General features: G+C 34.5%; 1 protein-coding gene across 3 annotated transcripts; it reads left to right on the forward strand.

The window, feature by feature from the left end:
* The first annotated feature begins 442 nt into the window (after positions 1-442).
* LOC108329027 (probable UDP-N-acetylglucosamine--peptide N-acetylglucosaminyltransferase SPINDLY) lies at positions 443-18,261 on the forward strand. 3 transcript variants are annotated; one of them, XM_052872421.1, is made up of 18 exons: positions 443-739; positions 840-1,253; positions 2,710-2,871; positions 2,979-3,154; positions 3,285-3,381; positions 3,988-4,116; positions 4,239-4,358; positions 4,440-4,508; positions 4,588-4,669; positions 5,591-5,685; positions 6,229-6,293; positions 7,278-7,476; positions 10,097-10,291; positions 11,338-11,432; positions 11,544-11,679; positions 11,789-12,006; positions 14,456-14,583; positions 17,352-18,261. In XM_052872421.1, exons 2-18 carry the CDS (start codon positions 882-884, stop codon positions 17,813-17,815), a joined length of 2,802 nt encoding a protein of 933 aa, XP_052728381.1. In that variant the 5' UTR covers positions 443-739; positions 840-881; the 3' UTR covers positions 17,816-18,261. The 3 variants fall into 3 exon arrangements, with proteins under 3 accessions (XP_052728381.1, XP_052728380.1, XP_017418493.1); XM_052872420.1 differs by having other exon boundaries at positions 882-1,253; XM_017563004.2 differs by having other exon boundaries at positions 444-739; positions 882-1,253; positions 3,285-3,360.
* Positions 18,262-19,513: the final 1,252 nt, after the last annotated feature.

Consider the following 19,513-nt stretch of genomic DNA (forward strand, 5'->3'; position numbering starts at 1 on the left):
GTGATAATTATTTTTAAAAAAAATTAAATGATCAAAGTAAAACGAATAAAAAGCTATTCTAATTAAACTTCGAGAATAAATAAATGAAATTTGGTTTAAGTTAAACTATAAATAATAAAAAATTCATTATAAAAATTATAAATACATTAATTATATATTTATTATTCTAATATTCATACCGAACTAATAAGACTTGGAACGAAAACGGTTGAAGGATCAACCTTAAAAAAATTTGATCAACCCTACCGAAGTGCTTGTATAAAACTACTGAATAAAAAAATTTCAAAGACGTGTATACCGCCTCTTGTATACTTATACAATGTTTTGTACAATCCTTTTGATAACGGATTAATGACTATGTTTTCCTTTTATAAAACATTACGTGAGGTAAAAAGGTTGAAAGTATATTTATAGAAAGAGCTCCCAACTTGGCTTGTTAGAGGCACAGAGAGTTACTTTGTATACTGAGTTGCCGACTTTGACTACCTCTCTCTCCAACTGATTAAGTTTTTCATTACACTAAAGCGTGATGAAGAACCTCATCTCACGCTTTACTCTTAGTTTTACTCTTTTGAATAAATAACACTCCCTACTACGCTGTTTCTATTCAGTCTGCTCCCTCACACGAACTCGCAAAACCCTAATCGCTTCCTCGAAACCTTCGCTTCTTCAATCATCTCGGTTTTGGCTCCCTCCGTTGCCACCTCCGGACAGTTCCGCCGCTTCTTTCTTCGCTAGGGTTCGTCCTTTCACCTTCAGCTGCGATCGATTTTGTGTTGATGAATTCTGACTATTTTTCTATAGACTCACAATGGTGATTGTGCAATTTGTTGACGCAGTCGCTGCAATTTCGAATTCCGTTACTTGTTTTGTTTCTGCAGATGGCAGGGGCGGAGAATAGCGACGGGAGCGGGAGTGAACGAGAATTAGCGGGAAATGGTAACAACGGGTTTTTGGAGTGTAGTGGTTCTGCTGGTAGTGAAGGGAACGACAGCGTTTCTTATGCGAACGTCTTGCGTTCGAGGAACAAGTTTGCTGACGCTCTTGCTATCTACGAGCGTGTCTTGGAGAGCGATGGTGCAAATGTGGAGGCGCTCATTGGGAAAGGGATATGCCTTCAGATGCAGAATAAGGGAAGGCTTGCGTTTGAGAGTTTTTTTGAGGCTATCAAGCTGGATCCTCAAAATGCTCGTGCTCTCACACATTGCGGCATTTTGTATAAGGACGATGGTCGCCTGGTGGAGGCTGCAGAGGTATGCCTACCTCTGTTTAATAACTTCGGTTGTTGAAATTGTTGCTTCGCCTTTTTCTTTTCTGTTGTATTGTTTCTTGAGAATGATAAACTGTTAGCAAGGTGGATGATGTCTTTTATCACAGCAAAATTTTCCTATTCTTTTCAGAGGTTGTATTTTTACTAGTCGGAATTCGAGGTTGTAAAAGGTTTATTTGTTGATTTCACGCCATCTCTGTTCATATGCAGGGTTTTTTGTTGTAATAGATTCACTATGGCTTATAATGTAGCTTTGTTTATGCTATGACCAGTCTTATTGTGTTCTGGATATGTACTTGTTATGAAGTTCTTAAAGTCTTAGATGCCACACAAAAGTGTGTTATACTGAATGAAGTTCTACTGAACGTAAGTGTTATACATATTGATGGAGATGCCCCGTGGACTAGATCTATAATCAAATTATAGCATATAACTGGGTTCAACTCTCATTTTATAAGTCAGTTTTTGAAGTTTGGGTTAGACTTAAAGTTCATTTTCTAAAATGGTACTAAAACATATCCTAGTGAGGTTTGTTAGAACTTATCATGACACTTGCTATCAAGTTATTATTGGACTATCCCTAAATATCTATTCTCATGGGTGGAGATGTCTAGTTTTGGGTGTAAAGGGGTATATTGGAGATTCTACATTTATTAGAAATTTGACTGAATTATAATATATAAATGAGTGCAAACCTCGTGTCTTATGAGTTGATTTTATGAGATTGAGTTAGTTTTAACATCAATCTTTTAAGATATACATACATATTAGTGGGAAGAAAGTCTTGTGTTCTATGAACTAGGATATTTATGGCAGTTTATGCTATAATATAACTGAAATTATTGTATGCTACTGGGCTGGGCTGTTCTACTTAAATTGCAAATGATTATTTTTTGAAATGTTAACAATATCAAACTGTAATTTCAAATGACATAATGAAAAATAGTTTGAACTATATCATATATGCATGATAATGTATTGTTCAATGTACTAATTTCAAATTACTCAATATAGTGCGTGGAATAAGTGAATAAGGAGTGAGTGGTAAAAAAGAGTAATATCAAATAGGGTGTGTATAATGGCACTCTTCTAGTTCCTCTTCATTTAATAGTTTGTTTGTTGGGAATTCAAGGTTGAGTAACTTGCCTATTTTTACCCCAATTTTGTTGATATTCTCAATTGCACTGCAATCATGTACTCATCTGGCTTTTAATTATTTTAATGAGAATTAGAATTGATGAAGGATAAAAAAACTAATGAATTGCTGAATCATGTGATTCTCATTAACGACACTGAACTACAGTTATTCATCCATGTATCTCATGATTCAAAGTCAAAGCTTCACAATATACAAATTGATCTTTACCATGCTAGTATTTGTACAAGTTGAAATTTATGTGGAATTTATTTCTGTTAATTAAGTTATTTACTTTGAACAGTCGTATCAGAAGGCTTTACGAGTGGATCCTTCATACAGAGCAGCAGCTGAATGCCTTGCCATTGTGTTAACAGATATTGGTACCAACACAAAGCTTGCTGGAAACACTCAGGAAGGAATTAAAAAATATTTTGAAGCCCTCAAAGTAGATCCACATTATGCTGTAATTTTCTCGTACTCTGAATACTTTGCTTTTATCTTTAAAGCTACCAATTTTGTATATATTTTAGTTTGCATGATATATATTTTTATACTACATGGCTTTTTCAGCCTGCATACTACAATCTTGGTGTGGTCTATTCAGAAATGATGCAATATGACATGGCCCTCACTTTCTATGAAAAAGCTGCAGCAGAGAGGCCAGTTTATGCTGAAGCATATTGCAATATGGGTGTGATTTATAAAAATCGTGGTGACTTGGATTCAGCTATTTCTTGTTATGATAGGTACTCTATATATCTCGAGCTGGGTGTTATTTTCTGAGCCAAGAACCTGTAATAATTTAAATTTTATTTGTTATTTTATTGACTTGACTTTTACTGTTGGGTCTTATAATCAGGTGATGTTTTGTGGCAGGTGTTTAACTGTATCACCTAACTTTGAGATTGCAAAGAATAATATGGCTATAGCTTTGACAGATTTAGGAACGAAGGTGACACATCTGAAATTCTACGTAATGATAATTATGCAATAGTTATTTTTTAGATCCTCTTTATTTTCAACTAAAATACAACTTGTATAGAGGCATTTTATTGCTGATATCTTAATGCAATAGTGGTAAATTTATAATGAAGATTGTCATATAAAAAAAATGATTCTGATGCAATGTAAAGTTCTGTGTTTGGTAGGATTGAAATGGAAACGTTGGGTTTGTTGCTTAATGACTAGCCTTTTAACGTATTTCATCTTAATTTTAAAGGGGCCTCGAGGAAATACAAGTAATTGTTATGTTTGCTGAAAATTGAGAAACAATTTTGGTAAAATCCAAATTTATGGCTTCAGACCCGTAATTACCGCTTTCTATTTAATGTTCCTACGTCCTATATTTCCTTGGTATAGCAGTAAGTTACCGCCTTCTGACTTGGTTACTTAAAGAGCCTCTTCACTTGCTTTTTTGTTTTGTTTTGAGGTGGGAGGCTGCATATATTTGACCCTTCTAGTCCCCTACGGTGGTCACATAATTGAAGCTCCATTCTGTTGTTCTCCTTGTTTCCCATCCTTGACGAGATACATCTTTGAATCATTTCTGTCTTACTAAGATTATTATTTTGGTTTATAGGTTAAATTGGAGGGGGACATCAACCAAGGCGTGGCTTTGTATAAGAAAGCTTTGTATTACAACTGGCATTATGCTGATGCCATGTATAATCTTGGGGTTGCTTATGGTGAGATGCTTAAGTTTGATATGGTACGTTGAGTACAGGCATGCCTATATTTTATCATACTTCTGCACATGTTTTATTATGATATGACAGATGTGCATATTAGTCTATACTAATTATATTGTTGGAAATTCAATCTACAATTTAGGCCATTGTATTCTACGAACTTGCCTTTCACTTCAATCCACATTGCGCGGAAGCATGTAACAATCTCGGTGTTATATATAAAGATCGTGAAAACCTTGATAAAGCAGTAGAGTGCTACCAGGTAGCGGTGATGACCTTCTCATTTTGTTTAAGCATTGCTGGATTGCATAAATTTTAATAATTTATTATTGTTGTTATGCAGCTTGCTTTGTCAATCAAACCTAATTTTTCACAGTCGTTGAATAATCTTGGTGTTGTATACACTGTCCAGGTTAAGTTTTGCACAATCACTGAATTTTGTGAGTTGTTGAATATCTACAGTAAGTAATAATCTTTCCTTTTTTCTCCAGGGTAAAGTGGATGCTGCTGCAAGTATGATTGAGAAAGCTATCATTGCAAATCCAACATATGCAGAAGCATACAATAACCTAGGTCTTATTATCTTTTTTGTAATTATTTGTTTGGTTAGTGTTTCACTCCATTTAGTAGTGATTGTCTTAGTCAAGGTTGTATTATTTGATTCATATTTCTCTACGTTTGCTGGTTGCTACTAGTCAGTTCAATGGCCATGTATCACTGATGTTTTTATCCATTATATTAAATTTTTTCTTCATATCTCCCAGCTATAAATGAGAGGTGCGGGTGGTGGATACTGATATTATTGTTTGTTCACCTCAGACTAGTCAAAAGGATAGTGCACACCTACCTGCATGGGCATGGGAGCTATGGATAGTTGTGTGGTGTTAGGATCTATTGCATGGAATGGGATTTAGATGCGTGGTTTATAAGGGCTCTTGCTCAACTAACTTTTCGAGTGGTGTGCTTCTCCCAGAAGTTTTAATTATGATTGAGTTCCATTTTAGACTTTTATCATGGTCGGAAAAGATTATGGCAAATAATGCTTGAATACTATGTAATTATGCTTGTTTTCTCATTGGTTGGGTCTTTTCTGTTGTAGTTAAGTAGTTGTTCAATTGATATTGTTCCTAGAGACTAACCAAGTAGCTGGTTATAAATCATACCTTGAATAATGTAAAACAAAAGAATTCCTATATTGAAATGATATTAGTGTTGCTGTAGCAAGGGTAAGATAAATAAAATTGCTTTGAAACATTATTTGGAGCAATATAATGTTTTATACAGTAGTTTTGAGTGATTTAATGTAACTGTCTGTTATTCTTTGCATTGATTTATGGATGTTTCTGCAAGTCCCCATTCCACTCTGCCCAAAAAGCTTTAATTGGTTTTAGTTGTTATTTGATTACAAAATCAGATTTTGCGGAAGGGATATGGCAGTGAAAAAATCTGAGTACATCTTTTCGTCATATGCTTATATTCTCTATTTTTGTGCAGGAGTTCTTTACAGGGATGCTGGCGATATAACTGGAGCAATTAATGCTTACGAGCAATGTCTTAAGATTGACCCTGATTCTCGGAATGCTGGTCAGGTGTGGTGCATAATGGGTGATTATTTCGTACTTTTTGTTCTGTAAATTGTTTAGACATGTGCAATCACGCATTAAATGCATAACACCACATCTTCTGTTAGGAGTAGGTTTATATATGAACTGGGATTCAACTTAAACTAGATATATTGTGGCGGTCCCTATTTTGGATGCATATTATAGTGACCATGAACACTGGGTATACAGTGATTGACTAAAATTGCTGTTTAAAAGGTTAACAACTTTCTGTAATAAATGTGTAATGTTGCTAAATTTTGGTCCAGCAGCAAATATATTATGGTTTGTTTGGATGGTGTGATGGCTAGTGAGAGGATGGAAAAGGAAAGAAACGGAATTGGAAAGTGAATTTGTTCTCTAATTAGTTGCAAGAAAAAGAAATGACTAGTATTTGTTTACACATTCAAATCAGGTTCTGATACCATGGGGGGATGAATGTATTTTGTCATTTGCTTAAGTTATCTCTTGATCTTTGGAGCTTTTATCCCCTGTATACAATGTCTCATTTTAATGTACCATATTATGCAGAATCGCTTACTTGCAATGAATTACATAGATGAAGGAATTGATGACACACTTTTTGAGGTTCACAGGTTACAGCTTTCCCTAATGAACTTCTTTATACTTGAGTTTTTATGATTGGTCGTATTTAGTCAACTCCATTGATTTCAGATAAATTTTTAATGACATGTAATTTCCTTGGGTGTTGTGAAAAAATACATGTTATTGTCTGCTCTCTGCATGGTTTTAACCATTTTATTTGCAGTGGTCCCGTACTTGTATCTATGTTTGAAGCATGAAAGAATAAACAAGTAACCTGCTTTTCTAGATTGGTTGTGTTAGTTAGGAAAGAAACACAAAATTGTAAATTCAAAGCTTTGTTAAGTTTTCTGAAGACCAAAAGTTTGATGGTTATCTACTTCGAAGCTCAGAAATACTTTGTTCAGAAATTTTTAAGGGAAATGTTTTTTATCCTTTCTAAAGTTGAATGCATTGTTTGACATATGTGTTTGAAGCATGAAAGAGTAAACAAGTAACATGCTTTTCTGGATAGGTTCTGTTAGGAAAGAAACACAGTATTATAAATTTAAACCTTGGTAGTTTTTAAAGACCAAAAATTTGGTAGTTCTCAACTTCTAAGCTAAAAATTTCTTTCTTCGCAATTTTTTAGGGAAATGTTGTTTTGTCCTTTCTTAAGTTGAATGCATTGTTTGACACACGCATTGTGATCACTTACCTTGGTCATTGTGATATAAACTGTTTTCCGTGGTTTCTCAAATATCTATTTGCATTGAAGTAATGTTTTAGTTTGGTACCTAAAGAGTAGCAAGATGGGATAATACGTGTGACTTCAAAATAGTAATTTTTCCATTTTATGTTGAACATAAACCCTTAGGAAATGTTTAATATTATGTTACTTTATTTTGAATTTGGACATAATTCTTCATATGTTATCTAATTCCTCTATGTTATTTTTAATGAAGGATAATTTACAGTTCTTGTTTAGCAATATACTTTTTGTGCAAAAATTGAATATGTAACTTGTAAACTATAATGAATCAAATGTTTACATGCAGGAACTGGGGTAGGCGATTCATGAGACTATATCCACGTCACACATCATGGGGTAACTCAAAAGATCCTGATCGGCCCCTTGTGATAGGCTATGTTTCGCCTGATTATTTTACCCATTCTGTATCGTATTTCATTGAAGCACCTCTTGTATATCATGACTACTCCAATTTCAAAGTGATTGTTTATTCTGCAGTTGTCAAGGTATTAATTGTGAACCCACACACGACTTGCAATATAAACTATATTAATGCATTTTCAAAGCTTTTGACATGACATATATTCTCATGTTCTCTTGAAATTCAAGCATGGATAAAATTCATAGTTGGTTGGCTTACAGAGATGCATATTTGTCAATGTTTCACCTCCTTTAATATTGGAAATGTAAAACTAATATCGGAAGGGGTTGCTTTTTCCTCTCCTTAACCAACAATTTTTTGTTCTCCATTAAAATGATTAGTTGGTGAAATATTCTCAGTCTATGGTCTAGGAGATCGAAATACCTTCTTTTAGAAGGAAAACAATATGACCCATTGGAAGGATTTTTTTCTTGGGTGGTTCTGTTAGGTTTCTGAATATAAAACCTAACTAAAACACCACTCACACACCCGAAGAACAACACGAAAGCACCAAAGAATGAATCTGTATTGATATTTCTTCCAACTGTACAACCCAAACACCTCCAAGGGAGCCCAATTCCCCCTCCACATGATAAAAGAGTCCTGTCTTTACAAAGAATCCCAAAACTACCCTGTACAACAAAACAACAGCTCTTTATATGAGCTCTTTTCCCGCCTCTCTAACTGTTATTACAGTTAGGATTCATTAACTCTTCTCTCCCCTCTCATAACTCTTCTTTTTCTCTCATAAACCCTCCATATCCTATCAGGTTCAGTTAGTTATTGGTCCTGCTTTCCAATAGGAAAACTATGATGGATCAATATATATTTATATTGTATATAAAATATAATCAATAGAAAAGAAAATTGGTCTTAGGTTTCATTCCCCATTCTGGTTTCTTTTTTCAATCATAATTAATTTGTTAGGTTATATACAGTTCTAAAATATCCATAATTTTTACTGAGCAAAGGTTTGTTGAGCAACAAGTGTCTGAGATATTGGCTGGTTACAAATTGAAATATAAAATGGAACCTTGAAACTTGATTTAGGATATTTCACAGTAAAGCCTTCCATTGTGGTTATGTTCTATTGTATGATGATAAAGGGAATACCCAGATTTTTGGGTATTGTGATATTGATTGGACATGATCTCCTATGGATAGACACTCTACTATAAGGTATTGTGTTCTTATTGGAGGAAAGATTATTTCTTGTAAAAACAAGATAGAAAATGTGGTTGCCTAATGTAGTGCTGAAGCTGAATATAGGGCAATGACGTGTCTCACTCGTGAACTTGTATGAGTGAAACAATTTCTTCTAGAAGTAAATTTTTTGTGAGATCCAACAAACAAAGATATATTGTGATCACCAAGCTACTCTCCACATTGCTTTCAATCCATTGTTCAATGAAAGGGCTAAGCATAAAAATGTGTTAACAAAATCTTTGAAGGGACCTCACATTGAATTTATTTGTACCAATCATGACACGTACAATTTGTATGCTTAAGTCTGAGAGGAAGTTTTAGAAAAGTTATTAAATATAGGTAATTGTAGTTGTATTGGGAAACTGTTATATGTTTTTCCTAGGATATGTCTACTTATTAGCATTAATTACCTAGATATATTTTTTTAGTACCTTTTGGTGTTCCCGGTGTAATTTTTCTTTCATACATAACGAAGATCAGCTGAGAGATAATTAATCTTTTAATCTCTTTAATCATATGTTCAGTCTTAAGTCAAAGCTTAAGCATAACATTTATTTACAATCCCTATTTGATTCTTGTAGCAAGTCAATTTTAGCGTTGTTTTTGTTTTTTTCACTTTACCTTGTTTGTTCAGTTTCTTCAAACTTTTAAAGCTTGAACTCTACCTGACCTAATAGACTTCTGCCTCCCCCTTCAAGTTTCCATCAATCAAGTCTCTTTTTAATTGTACGCATTTCCCAAATTCACTGTTTTGACAATTTTTTCATTTGTCCCAGTCCCTACTCCGTCCGTCCCTCCCTTGCTATTAATTCTTTTTGTTTGTGTTGGGGCTTATATGGAACAAAAGCGTAAGCATCAAGTTGTTGCTGTATAAGTTATTGACCTTGATAGTTATGTTTTATTTATTTATTTTTTCATAAAATGCATGGTAGGCATTACCATGAGACTTTACAATCCCAATTAGGTTGACACCCCAAAGCTCTATCATATGCCATTACATGAGAGAATCATAAGAAAACCGACAAAGGGAATACAAAAGACATGGGTGGAGCACACCAAAACCCATGTCAAAAGCAAACTCACTTGAAGACTAAACCAAGCTACCTCAACGAGTAACACCCAATGCCTAGCCAAACCTAAACTTAGGAAGGCCATATCTATTTCTAAAAATATCAAGACCCCAAGACAGGAGGTAAACTATCTAACCAGTGAAAGTTAATAAACAACTTTTACTTATTTTTGACCTCTTATTTTTATCTTTAAGCCAAACGTAAGTATGACCTAGCAGTTCTTTTTGGGAGAATCGAGAATAGGATGTCATGGAATCAGCTGTTACAATTTACCAAACAACCAATTTTCAAGATGGCTGCGGGGTTAACATTCTGACTTTGGTTACATTAACATACTTTGCAGTCTATTGAATTTGTAATAGCATACATGTTTGATTCCTTCACATTTCTTGACTTTCATATAATTTGGAATTGATTTGCATGTTGTAGGCAGATGCAAAAACCATTAGATTTAGAGAGAAAGTTACAAAGAAGGGTGGTATCTGGAAAGATATTTATGGAATTGATGAAAAGAAGGTTGCCGACATTGTTAGAGAAGATCAAGTTGATATTTTGGTAGAACTTACAGGTCATACTGCAAACAATAAATTGGGAATGATGGCATGTCGGCCTGCACCGGTTCAGGTGTGTTTAGACTTAATCATATTTTTACATAACTCGATTTCTTTGTTTTTCAGTTTGTAACTTCTTATCCTTGGTTCCTATATTCTTTTATCTATTTTTCCTTTTAACCTTTGTTTAGTTGGATGTTTTTGGATATTGCAGCTTGATTATTATTAACTATAAACTTGTCATTTCTCAAATGTTGTGAATTAATAAGATTTTAATTTTTTCAAATTGAATGGTTAAGAGCCGTGTTTATATTAGAGACCGAAAATGTTGAAGATTAACAGGGATAATGAGAATATATATATATATATATATATATATATATATATATATATATATATATATATATATATATATATATATTATTCCTGAAAATGAAATAGAAAATACAGCAGGATGATGATTCCTACTGCCAAGAGCAACCTCCTCTAGAGAGCTTCATCTCTGTCTGTCAACTCCCTTTTCACAGCTTCCAGTCTTATTAATTCATATCGGAAGAGGTTTTCTTGCATAGACAACATCAAAAGGTGTTTTCCTTTTGGAAGCATGACAATTGGTGTTATACCAATATTCAGACCATGAAAGCCAATCCACCCACTGCTGTGGTTGGTCTTCCATGTAACAGCGTGAAAAGGTCTCCAAATAGTAATTGACAACTTTTGTTTGACCATTAATTTGTTTGTGGTAAGCAGTGCCCATTTTGAGTGATGTCTCTTGAAGCTTGAACAACTCTTTCCACAACCAGTCAATTTGCATTACTTAAATTTGTTAATATTTGATGAGCTGCAAGGAAATCCTGAAGATGTCTTTACATGCGTACATGCTTCAGTACACACTCAATTCAAGTAACTTAATTTTGAATATATACCAAGTATATGCATCTTTGTTTTTTTATTTGACTAAAACATACAGCAATTTCAATGTATGTATGCAATACTAATGTTTTAGATATCAAGTTATATGATGTGGTGTGTATCATTCATTATATCGTTTGCTATCATTTTATGCTTTGTATTTATTTGATCTCATGCAAAAGTTTAACTTGTGTGCTTTGTAAGCAGGTGACTTGGATTGGTTATCCCAATACAACAGGATTGCCTACAATTGATTATAGAATCACTGATTCTCTGGCAGACCCTCCTGAAACAAAGCAGAAGTAGATCTCTTCAAGAACTTCAGTACTTTCTTGTCATTGACCTATACTATAACACTTTTATACAAGTCCTGTTATTTGTTATTTTCTTAGAGTACTTTTCTTTAAATATAGACACATCGAGGAGTTGGTTAGATTGCCAGAATGTTTCCTTTGTTACACCCCTTCCCCTGAGGCTGGCCCTGTTTCTGCAACTCCAGCACTTTCCAATGGCTTCATCACATTTGGTAGTTTCAACAATCTTGCTAAGGTATCAATTATGTTAAAAAAACGTTGTGTTTGCTCTTTGTTTACTAAGGGCAAATTGTTAAAGATAATAAGTCATATGTTCTCTGATGTGTGTACTTCTATTTCTTTAGATTACACCAAAGGTATTGAAGGTTTGGGCGAGGATATTGTGTGCAATTCCAAATTCGCGCCTTGTGGTAAAATGCAAACCATTTTGTTGTGATAGTGTGCGGCAAAGATTCCTTTCAACACTAGAGCAGTTAGGCTTAGAGCCGCTACGTGTTGATCTTTTGCCCCTTATTCTGCTTAACCATGATCATATGCATGCCTATTCTCTAATGGACATCAGGTAATATCTCTATTTTGTATTCCTTGAGTATTTTTATGATCTTGCTTACACTAAGATTTTCTTAGCTGTGCATATGTTATGTGTTGATATGTATTTTACTACACGGGCCTAGGTCCATTGCTGAATAATTCTATGCACACATACGCGTGCACATACACACACGTACACACATATATGTATATATACACACATAATGTTTCTTTGTTGTGTTCTAGACAAAGAAGGATTCTATCATATGACTCCTTATGTTTTATCTCTATATGGTCTCTGGAGCCTAATTTGAACCCATGGCCTGGCCTCCTAGTGGACCCAATGTCCATTCATGCCTGTTTTTTTTCTCCAGAAATGATCTCTTTCCAATTTTTGGCATTGCCTCTTCATTGTGCACTTTTTCTGGCCGTTTTCCACTATTGTTGCTACCATTGTCATTCATTGATGTAATTGTTAGCTTTTTGATTAGTGACCCCCAATCGAAGTTGCTTTGCCCAAGTGACACACTGCTGTTAATCTTCTCTCTCGCTTTGGCATAATTCGTCATGTGTGGCAGCATGTTTGGCCACTGTTTCAGCTGTTCTTATTGTTTGGTCACTTTTATTAATGAAAAAGATTATCCTTGGTGGTCCAAACTTGCTGCCTAAGCTTTTAGCATTCCTTAATCGATGTGTTGGGGTTTAGGAACATACCTTAATTGTTATACACCAATGATACTAACATCTCCATGGTGTTTGCCAAAATCTCTCGTATCATTGTCCTAAATGCCTTGATGACTGAGTAGTTAGGCAAAATTTATGGTCATCTACAAGACTTCAATGAAATATTGCCTCTTTGAGTTGAACACCTTGTATAGGTTTCAGGGAAATATTTGTCAATCTATACACAGATTATGGGGTCTATGAATGTGTCCACATTGAACTTTGCTTGGTCCTTTCTATGTCTTGTGCAAGTTGTCCCCTGACTTATCTTTTTTTGTCCCTTGATGTCTCCTCTGCGTTAAAATCACAGCGTGATGACCACAACTGCACTCGCAAATCGGGCAAAGGTTATCCCATGTGTGATCATTGTTACAATCTTAGTCACACAATTGTTTGGTGTTATGTGTTGCATGGTCATTCTCGTTAGTATGCTTTGTTGCTTAGTTGCCCCTGTTGTTCCTCCTGATTCTAGTGCCACTTCCATGTGATAGTTACTTTCAACTCTCTTCGATGACTTCCTCAAATGGTATGAGGAAGTCATACCTCTAGTTCCTTTGTTTACCGGTTTCATTTACTCCACCTCGCTCGGACCCTTGATCCTTGACTTTGGTGTCATTGATCTTATTTATGTTAGTAGATCTGTTTTCTTATCCTTTTCCATTTCTAGTTATTTGCCCTTTCTCATTGTATTTAATATCGAGCCCCATCTTGGGGTGTTGATAGTGTCCATCTTCCAACTTCTCTTTTGATTGATGGATCTCCTTTATGCCCCTTGATCCCGGTTAAATTTATTATCCCTTCACCATCTTACCTGTTTTGTTTTTATTGAAGTCCTTGTTTTCTAATAGGACCAAAGTTTGGGAAGGATGATTGGCATTCAATGTGAGTGTCATTGCCTTTATCAACATTGAATCTTTTGCTCATGTTGGCTTGGTGGTGGATTATCCTTCTCCCATCCGTGCTCAAATGTACCCTCCCTGCTTTGCCAAACCTAAACACCTTGTACCATGTCCAAACTGTCTTCTTTGCTGCAAGTCATGTTAATTAGGAAAACATAGTTGTAGTATTTTTCCTAGGAGTATCCTCAAAGCTTTGTCTCGTTTTGGTTTAGTTCACTTAATTACCGATTATTGTCAATGTTCTTGGTTGTTCTAAATGAAAAATCGTTGAGTTGTTTTTCATATTTCAATTCTTGGTGTTTCTATCTTTTATTTTCCATAGCGATAATGCTCATGAATATCTCTTCCATTCTTTTCAAACCTTCATGGATTCCCGTTGTATTCTTAGTCAAACCTCATGGGCATATATACCACACAACAAAATGGGGTAGTGAAGTGCGAGAATACACACCTTAATGAAACAACTCAAATTCTTTTACATCATGCTATCTCATCAATTGCATGGCATCTTTAGTCTTCAACAACCAAATAGCTCAATCTATTTTGTTCTCATAAACCTTTCCACCCATTGATTCCCGAAGTTTTCAGATTTTCCTATTTTGTTCTCAAGTTTAGTCTTTCCCTTGAAAATTGCCATTTAAGATTGTGCATATGATTTTTATATCATAGGTTTTCTACATGCAGTGGGTTTAATCTCAGTGAATCATAAGATTCTATTATGTTGTTGTTGATTGTTTTGTATTTCTAGGAAAATGGATATCTATGAAAAATGTATATCTTATTCCGATAGAAGGAGTCCTTGCACTTCGTTTGATCTTGTGATACATTGTATAAACTCTTATGCCTTGTTTCATGTAGTTTGGATACATTTCCATATGCTGGAACAACAACAACTTGTGAATCTTTATATATGGGAGTTCCATGTGTCACTATGGCTGGTTCAGTACACGCACACAATGTTGGTGTTAGTCTTCTCAGAAACGTTGGTAAGATCTTCATAATTTTTGTTTATTGTCAATATATGCATATTCATCTACAATTTTAGAGTTTTGTACCATAACCACCATTCTAATTCAGGTGTTCAGCCATAGTAGTCAATAGCAGTTAGTGTTGCGGCTGCCCCCAAAACTTCTATGGTTGGTTAGTAGTGGTGGGACAACTGCTACTTGGATCTATAAGTAGTATGCTGAAAAATGAAGAAAACTACGTATTTAAAACATTCTGTTTAAGTTTCATGACCAACCAATAGGTTTGAGAGAGCAAGAGCTGCAAAACTACGTATCACCAGGTCCAAAACAGAAAAATAGTCAAACTTGATGACCGAAACAGCAAAGGAAATCAAATTAGAAAGTTCAAGACTGCTAGAGCAATTTAGTAAAGACTAAGTTCTAAACATATAAACATCGTGGTTTTCAGCAGCAATGTCAAGCAACTTCCTTTCCTCTTCATCACTTTCACTGTTGAAAATTTATTCATCCTTTTCACTAACCTCCTCTTCACTAAGTCGTATAACAAACCTCCTCTAAATGGTATGATCTCTTGCAATTTTGGTCGTACTACATGGAGCAATGACTCGTGTGGCATGACTTGATCAACTGTGGATGAAGATAAAGGATACATTGACATCTAAGGGATTTTCTATCATCCTATTCCTCTTGAGAGAGAGTTGAGGGAAAGATAGATGAACAATATCTGTTTTTTCTCTATCTATCATTGATTCAATCTACGAACCAAGTCAAAAGAGTTCTTTGGGTTCCCTAAAGCCCTGAGTGGATTGTGGATCATTTCTGCCAACAAAATAACTTAAAAGTACTTAGAGAAGGCTTTTCTTACTAAAATGAAAAATACTTCCTGATTAAGAAATGAATGTTATTCAATAGCCAAAAAATTGATTAAGGTTCATGGCTCTATGTATAGATTAACAAATAAAAGTTAGCAGACTAAAGTCTAAAAGATGAAGCAAAATCTGATGATAAAGTTCTTTTGGTCATGTATAGCTTAATTCATTTGTTGACATGTTTTAAAAGTAAATCTCAAAATAGAACATTAAAAGTAGGCTGAGGCCAAGGTAGACCACTATCATAGGTTTTCCATCCTACATGATAATATTTTGACTATCAATTAATGGAAGTTTTGAACGTTCATTATAGACATTCTTTATGAAATCTTGTCCTTTTTCAATCTCCTTGCAACCTCCAATCTTGTTTGTTTCCTCTTTCACCGTCGTCTTCGGTGACCATCCAAGGACACATTTCTAAATCTCCCCTTGGCTTGCAAATTGCTCCTTACTCCTATAGAAAAGGGGGAAAGGGATTTCCAAGACACAACTTACATCCACATTTCAAAAAATTAATTCCATTCTGGAACCAAGATTTTTTTTTTTTTTGAAGAATATCTTGTTTGCATACGTGAACAAGATGGTGGCCCTTGCACAGTCCAATATCAAATCTCAAGAATCTCAAGGTTTCAATGTTAGATATTGAAATACAGAGATCTGAAATTGAATGTTTGATGACAATTTGTTGGAAAATGTAGATTTGATATGAAGTTTAGGTCAGAATTACAACTCCATCCAAGAAGCACTTATGGGAAAATTGAATGCAAATTGTCATTTAGTTAAGGTTTGGCTATTTGACTATGGTAGATTCACCAGCTTTTGTGATGAAAGGGGATCTTTACTATTTGCATTCCAAGAGACTTGTCACACATGGATGGCCCCAACCACCATGCTCATTGTCAAGATGTTTAAGGGGGAGGGACAAAGTGTAATTTGTGAGTTGAAGGGAGATCTGGTGCCAAAAGGCTTGTTGATGTTGTCTTAAGAAGTGAATTTTAATCTTAACTCAACCTTATAAAACGGTCTTTTAAGGTGAGGTTTGCACACACATGTAAGATCTCAAAAACACTCCCTTCATGTTGAGGCATATACATTTTAAGCATGGACATTAATGAGCAGTTTGATAGTGAGTGACACTATAGGCCTAAGAAACAACAAATCTTTAAGAATGGTTGCGGATTGGAGATGGTGGACGGGTTGTAGAGACTACCAATGATGACCAAAGGATTGTTTGAAGGAGAGGGATAAATGTTTCAATATAGAGGAAGGTATAATAAACACATGTACTTAGACTACCAACAATGATCAAAGGATTGTTTGAAAGAGAGGGGAGAATGTTTCAATAAAAAGAAATGTGTAATAACAATATGCTTGTGTTTCCATCTTGTGAACTTTGGAGTTCCAACGTTTCCCTTTATTACCTGATATGGCTTGGGTTTGCTTCTCTTGGTTCCTGCTGATGTTTTTTTGTTCTAAGCCCGTGATTTTTTTATGCTTAGATTGTAATTTTGGTTCTCCTTAATTTTTGATCCCTTATTTTAGAAAATTCATTATTTTATGTTAATTCTCAGTTTCACACACCTTTTATTTCCTTTATTGTTGTTTGATTCAACCCCATACCTAAATTTTTGTTTAAGGTATCATGTAAAATTAAAATCTAAGATTAAAAGAAATAATTGTATGCAAAATTGAGAATTGGACCAAAATGGTGGATTTTCCAAAATGTAGGTATTAAAATCATGGAAACAAATAGAACCAGAATTGTAAATTAGACATTAAAGGGAGACCAAAACTATAATTTAGCTTTGTTATTTCTTCGCCATTTTTATAGCTTTAACTTTTCAAAGCATCATTTTATTTTTTATTTTCGGTCGTAGTTTCAAGACTGTTGAATATTATTTTACTTATTTCAACCAGGAATGGAGCATTTGATTGCCAGAAATGAAGATGAGTACGTTGAATTGGCTAAGAAGTTGGCTTCTGACATTTCCTCACTACATAATTTGAGAATGAGTCTACGAGATCTCATGTCTAAGTCCCCTCTCTGTGATGGTGCAAAATTTACCTTAGGTCTAGAGTCAACTTACAGAAATATGTGGCACAGGTATTGTAGAGGAGATGTTCCATCTTTGAAACGCATGGAATTGTTAGAAGAAGTTGCTATGGGTGACATGACAAATAAAAATTCTGAGCAATCAAGAATTGCAAACTCAAGGGAGGACAGTCCTGGATCTGTCAAGGCCAATGGATTTGATACAATGCCCGTGTCAAAGCTTAACATAGACAGCTGCGAAGAAAACGGTGGGTCATCAAATGGTGGCGGTAGTAAACAAGGAAAAAGACAGGTTAATGTTGAATTCCATCCGAGAATCCTTTTGTAGTGATTCAAGAATGTAGAACTTGATTACAATAGTTGTACCATTATGATGTATAGTTGCTGTTGGAAGAAGCTGAAAGCAATCATTGCATCGCATAAAGTTAACTTGCATATAGGGGGTGGGGGCTATAGAAAGTAAGTCATAAAAGCCCCTTCGGTGCGGTGGATGTGCAAAAGGGTGAAGCTACCTTGAGCTGCAGTCTGTAACACCTTTTTTGGTAGCCGATACCTGCTGGATATTCCTCCCCTTCATTTTATCAATAGATTAGAGCGTGGCAATTTGTTTTTACTGCTTTTGAAATTGGCATTTTTTTGTGGGCACGCAATAGCTTTATGGGGGATTGCTTTTTGCACTGCCATGGTTTTCTCCTACACACTATGGGGTGTATGTAGAAGACAAAAATGACCCTAAGTAATCAAAAACCTAATTCTATTTCATCTTTTCTACAATTTCTCGTTGTTTGTCTCTCACCAACTGTCGCTTCCACTTCCCATCACATTGTCACCCTCAATTGTTATCATCACCGTTATTGTTGTTGCAGTTGTGATGATGAAAGTGTAAAATTTATTTTGTTTAGTTTTGTTTTTATCCGTTGTGCGTATACTTTGAATTTCTTGATTTGGAAAATTCAGATTGTAGAATATGGTTAGTTGTGGATCTTGTAATCCATAAGTAAAATGTTTTAAGTTCAAAATACTCTTTGGATTTTGTAATTTTAAATAGTTTATTCAGAAATGTATGATCTAGGTATTTTTTTAATCCAAAAAGGTTTCTTTGGGGCCGTGGGATTCCAATTGAAAACTTCTATTTGAAGGGCATTTTTAATTTTTTTTGTATTATACAATCTGAAATATATTTCTAAGTATGGAATGGTATTTGGGAATTTATAATTTAGAAGGTGTTTTTACTTCAGATGTTAAAATTGTATTGTGAAATTTAATTTTAGACGCCAAATTACCATTTCAAATTACACTTCGGAAAATTTAGGGAGTTTTTTAATTTCACAATTTAAAACATTTTCAAACTAGAAACCTGAAACTTGTTACAATCAAAGATGGAAAATGTAAATCTCAAATATCTGCCAACCTTCAAACGATTTTCACTTCAACTGTGTTGTCAAAATGCTCTTTTGGCATTTCCTGGGTCTTTATCTAGAACACAAAGAACAAATGTGTGGCTACATGAAACCTTCGTTGCCATTTAATAGAAGGACAAAAGGATATTTTCAAATTTATGGGGGTGGAGGAGAAAAATATTGGTGCAAAAACCAATCCAAAGGAGTAAATAAACTTTCCGAAGAAAACAAGTATTAAAGTTTATGTAGTTTGGATATACAAACCCCTGATAAAGTTCCTTCGCCCAGCAGCATGACTTAAATTTATATAGCTGTAAGATTAATCTAATATGATTATGATCATGTTCACGACATGTTCTCACTTAAGAAGATTATTGACAATATAAACGTAGTAAAAGCAGTTATAAAAATAAAATAAGAAATCGATAAAAATAAATGAATACTATTAGCCTGACAGTGTTAATATTCTTTTTACATTTTCATCAAATAACAAAATATGTTTATAACTCGGTTGATAGTAAGATAGTTTACTCTGAAAATACATAAAAAATAATCTTATAATTTAATTTTCTTATAGTGACAAATTAAAGTTGAAGAATTTTGTATGGACGAAGAGTTTTTAATTT

The sequence above is a fragment of the Vigna angularis genome, chromosome 2 (assembly GCF_016808095.1).
Source record: "Vigna angularis cultivar LongXiaoDou No.4 chromosome 2, ASM1680809v1, whole genome shotgun sequence".
In the NCBI taxonomy this organism is placed as follows: domain Eukaryota; kingdom Viridiplantae; phylum Streptophyta; class Magnoliopsida; order Fabales; family Fabaceae; genus Vigna; species Vigna angularis.